The following is a 10,326-nucleotide window of genomic DNA, read 5'->3' on the forward strand; positions in this document are numbered from 1 at the left end:
TATCCAAAGAGTTTTAAGGCATCCTGTAATTGGCGATTTTTCGCTGTTGGATGTGGTAGAAATAAAATAAAATAAATAAAATAATATCTGAAGAAAGAACAATGATTAATTTTTTTTAATGTCGAGCGGCGTTTTTTGTAAGAAATATTTCTTGTTTAAATACTGTTGACAGAACTTGTTGATTTTGTTTAAATTTAATATAAGCATTAATTAATTGATATACAAGAGCAGGAGATTTAAATTTATTTTGACATTAAGTACAAAAGTCGGAGTTGTCGACGGATTGAACTCGTAATTACCTGTGAATATAAATGCTTAAATCGATAAAGTTGTGATGATAACGATATATTTTGGATAGGTTTGTGTCCGGAACACACATTTTCACTGGGGGATTGTGCCAGCCAGACCCCGTCAAACACCCACAATCCAAAAAATGAGCTAGATCAGCTGAAAAGTTAACTCTTTAAAACATCCCTAGTACCATAAATGACCATTGCCACCAAACACCTCACCCCCAAAAATGACCGAGATAGGCCAAGAGTTAACCACTGTAAAACTGGTTCATGAATTATCATTGCCAGACATTTTTATTTGCGCATTATAGAATCACTCCATCAATCCATCTCCCTTCCACCAAAATTCACAAATATGCCACCAAGTTCAACATAGTGTAAAATAGGTATTCAGAACAGGACTGTTTTGTCTTTTAGTCAATTGTTCATCTTTGCTGTTCAAGATGATGGATTTATGCAGTTAAAGGACATATTAAAAATTTAGTAATGTTATGTTGATTATCATCAAAGTTTCAAAACAAAGGCTGGTTTTATTAAATGCATTTTGATCACTAGATGGTACGCTCGCTTCGCTCGCGTACCGTCTAGGTCGTGCTCACAGATGGTTATAGTTATTGCAGAAGACAGAAATTGACCTCCGAAATGTTCTATCGTACCCACTGTCCCTTGCACACTGTGCTGGATCACATGTTAAAACGCAAAAATCTGCATTGCCTTACAGACAGATACAATCACAGATGCAGAATTACCATATATGATGGGGGTCTTCTCCTTCATTCTGTTCTTTCACGAACAAAAATGGGAGCATCGTATGCCTCTATTGCACGGACCATGTTATCAGTTGTACGTTCGGGAAGAGCTACTGAAGTACATGTTTGTTTTGATAAGTATGTAAAGAACTCAATAAAAGTCAGCGAAAGAATGGGGTTCAGCTGACTCTACAACTACATCTACAACTGTTCCGGAGCAGACAATTAGACAGAGTGGGCAGAAGCTTCATACTAATGGAGTATTTAAACATGAATTTTCTCCTTAAAGAGTGGAAGATAGATCATTACTGTAATATTGTTGGTGGTAAGACCCTGGTTGCTTCATATGGTGGAGAATGCTTACACTATGTTTCCGATCAACAAATGATGGTAGTCAGCCCTGCACAATTTCAAGGCGATCATGAAGAAGCTGATACCCTGGTTGCTTTCTACACTGTAAATATCATATCAGATAATATCATTGCAAGGTGGGCATCCGATACTGATGTTTTTGTTATAGCAATCGGTGCTCTTGGAAGACATCGACAAGAAGTTCGGTGCAATGACAACATCATCATGGATTGTGGTATGGGTAACAGTCGGCGATACATTAATGTTTCAAGCATTGTTGGAACTCTTGAAATATGTTTATTTACATGGGAAAGGTTGATAGTTGTGTTGATATAGATATTGTATCAGAATGTGTCTGCCGCATGTATGGACAGAACACACGAGATGTGAATGAAGCACGCTACCATAAACTGGTACAAATAAATTGTAAAATTAAGTGTGTACATTTTAAAATATGTAATAGTTTACACTATAGAAATTTAGGACAATCCACTAGCAAATATCAAACGTGTTGACTGTGCATTTTTACCGCCATGTAAACCAACCCTTCAAATGAAATTCAAAAGGGCACAGTTTGTAACAACAATACGGACTCAAGCCACCGATGCATATCCTGACCATTACCTGACCATTACCATCAGATTTTGGATGGTGTTTGAAAGACAACCTACTTGATCCAGTGTGGTTTGAAGGCTCATCAATTCCCGAAACAGTGTTTTCAAATGATGAAACACATGATGAGTTCGAAAATGACAGTGAAACGGAAGAAGCAGAGATCGAAGAATCGAGTGAATCTGATGGCGATGCATGGAGTGAACACTCTGATTCAGAAGAGGAATATGTGGATTAATTTAAAATAACTTGTGCAGAAAAGTCATAGCCTATTTTTTATTTACACTTTAAACTGTTTTTTAGTAACTAGTGAAAACTACTGTAGATAAAATAAGGTACTAAGTATATAAAGTATCATAATATGATACATATGTATAACATTTGATTTGTGACTACCGTATGCTAAAATGTCGGGTGTTGGGATATTTGATGATGTCATTCATGCTATTTTTTAGTGTACTTGCTCCACATATTTTGCAAGTTAGCTTTTAAGCTGCTTGGGGTGATTGTTTAATACTAGGAGGCATGTTTTACAAGGTTAGATTTTGAGCTGATCTAGTTCATTTTTTTAGGGGTGGGGGTGTTTAAGGGGGGTCTGGTGGACACAACACACCACTTAAAATGTCTGGCAATGGTCATTTATGATACTAGGGATCATGCTGAACATTTTACAGCATGTTTTTGGGAGTGGGGGAGTTTGAAGGGGTCTGGCAGGCACCCCCACCACTAAAATGGTCTGCCAAACACTCAACGCATATGGCATGTGTGCAAGCTACGGCAAAAAATCGGACCTTTCAAACAGTGGCAGCTGAGGACCAAATAAGTAGAGCCAATGATGGTCTTAACTACACACGACTCAACTGCTCCAGTCATCTTCCAAGACCAAATCAAACATTCAGGACCCCTAATACAAAAGCCCGAACGATAGAAACACACGCCCCTATGTTCATTTCTGAAGCGAATTTCATTTAAAAAAGCCAAAGAGCCATCATTATTTCAAAACAAATTTGGTATCACCTCAGATTACATTTCACACGTTTCCAACGTTTTATTTCACAGAGGACAATGTGTGGAGTTTGCTTCGCCAAGTATCAAGAGACGTATATAACATACCACAGCATATACACCATTTTCATTCACATGTGATCCCTTCTGGACAGTTTTTAATTCAATTAAGTTAAATAAAAATCTGAAAATGTCACGGTCATTGCATATTCACCCATTATAAAAGCACCACCATCTAATATGAGAGCTTTATACACAACACACAGACGCGACGAGGTAAGGAGTTAGCAGAGAAGTGTGGACACCCTTTTCATACATACATTTGACCAGCAGCTCTACACTATTGCACAAATGGTACATTTCCGTCAATTTCCTAACCGTGTAATTCGTCTAGAGGAGGATTTCACACAATGGCAACTTTTATTGCATGTATTGGAAACATTTGGAGAGGCCTAAAATATATGTTGGTGGACTCTAATGTGTACGATCTAACAAATGTGGAGATGATGTTGTCAGGAAAGCAGTTCCATCGATCAGTCAGGCACTGACTTTGGTTTATGAAGCACTTATCCATCAGCTTAGCGAATAATTTACATGCATTTACTATCCATCTGACTTGTTGTCTTCCTCTCTTTCTTAATCTCCCCAAACAAACATAATCACTTTGTCCTATCCTGTCTGACAATGTGTCCAAAGTTTTTGTTTGACAACCGATGTAAGTAGGGTTTCCTTTTTGCCTATTTCTTTCCTAACACTATTGTTGGTTCTTCTGGCTTTCCATATACTTAGAAGCTTCCTCCAGCACCTCACATCTCAAAAGCTTCAATTCGCCTTTGATCTCATTACATTAATCACCTACGTTTCAGATGCATAGGTTGCAATCGGAAAAACTAGAGACATGACAAGTCTAATCTTATATATACTTTAGGAATGATTAATTCCCTCCCTAAATCAGTTTCTAAAGCATTTCATGATGGAAAGTTTTCAGTCAGACATGGGAGTGGAGACGTAACTTATAAAAGATAGCAAGAGCAACAGTGGCATAATAGGATTGACTCGTACAGGTTCAAACTTGGGCACAGGACGAGCTCCAATGGTACTATTTCTGATCAGATCTCAAGTTACATTGGGGATAATCACCCTCTTAAACCTTTGCGTCTACTAGGAGGCAAACGGTCTTTGGGATGAGACGTTAAGTCGTTGGTCCCGCGTGCAACATGGCCCATGTACACGTTGAAGAACGCAGCAAACTTATCAAAAAGAGTAGGAGATCGTATCTCGGTGTACTACCTAATTCACCACCTGAAGAACTTAGCGGGTTTAAGTGTGTCGTTCGGTGGATAAAGTCGACCTAAAGAAAGATGGATATGGATACATTAAAAAAAATATAAAACAAATATTTTATTTTATTATTATAACATCGTCGTCATCATCATCATAATCATCTTCAACATGGTCATGTGATCTTCTTTCCATTGTTTGCAAGTTAGTATCAGCAATTTTTGTTTCGTGTTTTTTATTGTGCAATCAATATGGATTTATATTTCTATCTTCACAATTGTTATCTTATTGTCTTTCAACATTTATTTTTTTTAAAGAACTACAGAAAATAATGCAAAATTCGTACACACGAATAAAGTAAATTAACTACTTTTTTCAGGAATCAAATTAGAAATAAAAGATTATAAGATCCACAAACAGATATAAATGTACCTTACTCATAGCCCTGCTCCTACTTATCAACAGAGTATGATTCCACTTGATGTTCCGTCACGTTCAGGACGTCTTTCCGAAATGGACTTATTTATGCTATCCACTAAAAAAAAACTCACCTTAAATCAAACCCAAAAAGGTTGTTTTCCACTAAAGCACCATTGATCTGGAATCGGCTTCCATTTCACATAAATATTGCACTATAATTTTCTGAAATTAATACTATTAATTAACTATCTACTTTTAATCATCCATATATTAGAGAATCATTTTACTTTTTACGACAAACATTACGATTTTTTCTAGGTAGTAGTTTACAATCTTCATATAATGGTAGAAGGCTATTTGTATAATTAGATGGACATTTGCAACAGTATGGATACGGAGTGCACCCAGGGTTACAGCATAACTGAGATTCCCAATCTACATCTTTTATTGCACTTGGAGAAAAGCTTATCTTTGCCGTTTCCATAGCTAATAGTTCTGCCAGTTCATCAACCAAGCTATAACTAGTATTACTGATGTCATCTCTTTCTTCTGGATCTAGCAATATATCGTATATAATCGGAGGATCATGCGATTGAAAGGTTGAATTCGGATTACACCTACACATTATGTCAATACCATCAGGTTCACAGTAGGAAGTGGTCTGGGTGTAATAATGTGCTTTATATTGAACTGTTCGAATCGCAAATGGTCCTTCGACGGAAGACGGTGTTGTGTCATAAATTAAGAGTGATTGCCTTAAACTCTGTAAAGACAAAAAAACCCCAAGGAATTATTATTTCAATGGTATGAGTGATCAATCAAGCTATCTGTGAAGAAACCCACCCGAATAGACCTGTATTGCTAGATTTCTCCGGTTCCATGTAATATTGGGGAATACAGTGGCCGTATTCACCATTGAAAGTTAGGATAAGTGAAATACAATTTAAGGGAAAAATATCTTACTTAAGTGTGATTGGTGAAAACGGCCACTGCATCATGTCTTTCACATGTTTGCCTACTACCAAAGACCATAATCTAATACAAGAACCACCAAAAACTGACAAAAGTTCAATTCAATAAGAATGTCTGTAACAGATTCTTACGAGAAAGATTTTAATTGGACGTGTATTTGATACAAATTTTAAAACAAGCACCTGCAATCCTCTTAGTAAAACAATGTGTGGGCCTACCACGGGATTCGAGAGGAAGCGAAATATTTTACATCCTTACAGTGAATTTTGAGAAACATGGGCATAGGCATAAACATAAAAAGACTATCAAATACCTCGTCATTCTGAAATAGGACATCATAGAAGTCAAATCCATCTAATATAATATTATCTGTTGACGATCCAGTTATTCTTCTAATTGTTGGCCATATATCAAGATGACTAAGCAACTCGGTTGATATCCCAGGGCTGATGCGTCCTTGCCAGTATATAACGGTTGGTACACGGATACCACCTTCAAATGTATTTGATTTCCCACAGCGAAATATTCCATTGTGGCCTCCCAATGTGCCCTCACGACGGTCAGGCCTAATATAATTATAATATTTATTAGGCTAATACTGTATGATAGTAATTATAACATTATTATTTAGCGCGTTCAGTTAAGAAATGAATACCGTAATATTTACCCATTGTCTGAAGTAAAAATCACAAGTGTATTATCGAGAACCCCACTTTCTCGAAGTTCTTGCATAATGTCTCCAACCTCACCATCGAGTTCTGCCAGGGAGTCCGTATACGGTCCTCCAAGCGTCGTGTTTCTATAGCGACGTCCAGCAAACTGGGGTGCATGTTGATGCAATGAAGAATAAAGAAGGAAGAACGGTTTTCTATCACAAGCATTGGTCTGTATAAAGCTTTTAGCAGCTCTTATCTGTCTTTCTGCCAACGTTATCAAGTCTAATGGTTGTTCTATTAGTTCGTTGTTAAAAATTAACTGACATGGTGCCTTTTCAGGAGAATAATCAACTCCTTCACAGTCATCATCCGGGTAGTAACATTTAAAGTTTGGACAATCACCAAGTGTATTGGGAGCACCAAAAAAGAAATCGAAGCCATGATTTAAGGGTAGAAATTCTTTGTTTTTACCAACACCAAGATGCCACTTCCCAACTAGACCTGATATGTAACCTTTATTAGAGAGCATTTCTGGAATTGTTATTTCTTCATGGCGTAGGCCATTGATATACTCTTGATTAAAAACAGGGGGATTTATATCATTCCATACACCTGTACGTACCGGATAGCGGCCAGTCAGAAGTGAAGCCCTATTTATAAAAAAAATCGTTGTTATTTACTTGATAAAATTGATCATATCCAAGAATATAATTTTAAAATACAATGACAAGAATACAGACAGAAAGAACGACAGACAATAAATCTTTAAAAGTACAACATTAACAACATCAAAGTACACATAATAGCCTCAACTTGGTAACGGTTTAGGCCATTTTAAGCATTTCGATAAAACATCAAAGTGCGCAGAATAGCCTCAACTTGCATTTGAATATTTGAATTAGGCAGACACAGGTGTTTGCAGATCCATATCAATTTGCCTACTGTGTTAAACGAGGTGTTGACGACGACGCTCTGATTTCTTTCTTACATCCTGTTTTGGCTTATTCAGACAAAGCTAAATCCTATGCCAGAACTTTATTTTTAGACTTTAGTTCATCATTCAACACTATTCAACCATATATGTTAGTAGATAAACTTAGGAATCTAAATGTACATCCTTTTATATCTTTATGGATTAGCGATTTTATTAGTAATTGAACACAAAGGGTTAAGATTACAAATAATGTTTCAAGTTGGATATTTTCAAATACCGGTACTCCGCAATATACGTGTAATTTGAGATTGAGATATGTGTGTAACAACTAATGATGATGAAACTGCGTACAGAAATGAGGTCGCGCATGTTATTAAATGGTGCTCCGACAATCATCTTATTATAAATGCTAAGAAAACTAAAGAAATGATTTTTGACTTTAGGAGAAACAACAAAGATATAGAACAATTAATTGTTAACAATGAATGCGTATCTAGAACAACAGAGCACAAATACTTGGGTGTAACTATAGACGATCAATTTAGTTGGGACAAGCATACTCAAAGTGTCTATTCTAGTCAACGCCTATTTTTTTCTTAGGAAGCTTAAGAAATTTAATGTGTGACATGACAAGATACGCTGTTCCTATTTTACCAAAGTGTAATCAAATCTGTTATGACGTTCTGTTGTATTGTCTGGTATTCAAATTTAACTAAGAAAAACATCAATCAAATATGTAAAATAACTAAAGCAGCATGTAAAATAATTTGCGTAGAAATTGAAAGTAGGCCTATAGGTAATATTTGTGATAAAACGGCTCTTAATAAATTAGGATGGATAATTAAAGATGTGACTCATCCACTAAATAGTATTGTAAGTTTTAATAGATCTGGTAGAATTCGGCAATGCAAAGTTAAAACCAACCGTTTTAGAGACTTTTTTTTCCCATATGCTTGTACATTTTTCAAGATAATTAGTTAATGTGTTACGTTTTTATATTGTGTTTTAAATTGTATTGTATCTATATTTTTAAGCTCAGGAAAACAAATTTCATGTATGTAATATTATGTGACAATAAATTGAATCTTGAATCTTGTAACGATTTAGGCGATTTTAAGCATTTCGATAAAACTTGTTGACATAAAAACATCATCAAAGTGCACGCATATAATAGCCTCAATTCGCATTTGGTAACGGTTTAGGCCATTTTAAGCATTTCGATAACATTTTTTAAATAATAAATAAATAATGGGTAATGAAATAATGCGTTACGAAAGAACTGTTAAGAATCTTACCTTGCTGGACTGCAGATGGGAGAGGAACTATAAAACTGAGTAAACTTTTTCCCTCCACTAAAAAGAGCATCAATATTAGGTGTCGATGCCAGTGGATTTCCAAATGACTGTAAGTCACCATATCCCATGTCATCGGCCAAAAAGATTACAATATTTGGAGAATTGTGGGTATCGCAATGAAAAAGATCAGTTTTAAGCACCAACAGAAAAAGGACAAGTCTAATCAAACCGGTGACATTTAAAGCTGTGTCAAATTTAGAACACAACATAATTTCCTGTATAGAAAAGAGAAAATATTTCAGACATTGAATATGATTGGGCAGTACTTATTTACTAGGACCATTGCCTTTTTCACATTGTAATATAAATAATGATATTGTGTGAAAACATTACAGGAAATTAAAAAATCGGTCGGTAGAACGTATGTACAAAACAGATATTAGCCTACGAGTAATGTGGACATATAGGCCTAATATAATATTGAAAACAAATAATTAGGCCCGTCTCATCTTTACTTTATACTAATCCCATTAATTTACACTCAAGTTAGAAGAATAGCATATTACCAAATGTGTACTTTTGCTTAGTTTCCAAACGTAGTTTCTTTCCTTGTTTTTGTAGCCATACTGTATCATAATGAGCATCAAATATACTCCGATCATCAACTACTACCCTCACAAATAAAATGTAGGCATATCAAATAAAATTATACAATCGACTTTAAACGCACTATAAACATAATTCGCAGTCAATTTAAATTTAAAACGGTAGGTCTTTATATAAAAGACAATTTAGGATTTTAACTATTCATTGATCTTAATCTATTTCATGTTAATATGTTTTAATTATATTGTGCGCATTATCTCTTTTCATTTTCCATTTTGGTGATCTACCTGACAGTCCTTTTTTTCGATTTTTGGTAAATCCGTCATTTGGATTTTGACCTTTTCTATCGCTTTTTGTTTTGTCTTTGTACTTTTTTGACGAAATAAATTAAATAAAATATACGGGTTGTTGAAAGAGAGTCATGGAAACGATTAGCGTACGCAATGTCTACCCAAGACGAATAGCGTAACCGATGATGATGATGATGGGTTGTTGCAATTAGTAGTACCGGTAAAAATATATTTTAAAAAAGGGCTTGTTCGGTAATTCTCAGCAATTTTCCTACGTCACAATTAGGTCAGTCACTCCGGTAATTAGCAATCGAGGCGGGACAGCAGCACATGTGATCAGCGCAGCTGCAGTTATAGTTTAGCGGCAGTGTTGCGCCATTTCAAATGAAACGGGCGGTAAGAAACTGTATTCTTAATAATGTTAAAAAACCAAGGCTAGGTTATGTTTCTTACAATTTACTATTTCTAAGCTGATATATAGACAATAGCTGAATGTAACTGAACAACGGGAGACTGCAAGAATATTCAATAAGATTCAACTAAGTCACTGTTCTCCAGTCGGAAATGATATTAACATAGGCCTACTTTGGAAGCATTTACAAAACATGACAAATTACCTGACGACTATGAAATGCAGGAGTATGTCCTATTCCAATACAAACATGAGGACTAAAAAAACTGACATAATAATATTATATATAATAAAGGCCATATATGTAATGGCGTGTGGCCCTGTGTGTTGGACGTTCGACTACTGATCGTTAGACCGAGGTTCGAATCCAACTCTCGCCGCATTGCTTGTATACTCCTCCTTAGTACAATTTCGGTCATTCATGGTGATAGGCCTACATCACCACCCCAA

The 10,326-nt window shown here is 35.7% G+C and overlaps 1 protein-coding gene across 1 annotated transcript; it reads right to left on the minus strand.

Moving 5' to 3' along the window:
* Window positions 1–4,918: 4,918 nt before the first annotated feature.
* LOC144842655 (arylsulfatase A-like) lies at window positions 4,919–9,210 on the minus strand. The gene is made up of 5 exons (XM_078699155.1): window positions 9,135–9,210; window positions 8,569–8,843; window positions 6,351–6,989; window positions 5,997–6,249; window positions 4,919–5,474 (listed from the first exon to the last, which is right to left on the minus strand). Exons 1-5 carry the CDS (start codon window positions 9,201–9,203, stop codon window positions 4,995–4,997), a joined length of 1,716 nt encoding a protein of 571 aa, XP_078555281.1. The 5' UTR covers window positions 9,204–9,210; the 3' UTR covers window positions 4,919–4,994.
* Window positions 9,211–10,326: the final 1,116 nt, after the last annotated feature.

This window comes from Antedon bifida, chromosome 5, assembly GCF_963402885.1.
Source record: "Antedon bifida chromosome 5, ecAntBifi1.1, whole genome shotgun sequence".
NCBI classification, from domain to species: Eukaryota; Metazoa; Echinodermata; class Crinoidea; order Comatulida; family Antedonidae; genus Antedon; species Antedon bifida.

Excerpts from the sequence above, each read along its gene's own strand:
- LOC144842655 (XM_078699155.1), bottom strand. The coding sequence starts at position 9,203 with ATGATACAGTATGGCTACAAAAACAAGGAAAGAAACTACGTTTGGAAA. Across the intron at positions 8,844-9,134 it reads TAAGCAAAAGTACACATTTG|GAAATTATGTTGTGTTCTAA; the intron begins GTAATATGCTAT and ends TTTTCTATACAG. Across the intron at positions 5,475-5,996 it reads TCCTATTTCAGAATGACGAG|AGTTTAAGGCAATCACTCTT; the intron begins GTATTTGATAGT and ends TTGTCTTTACAG.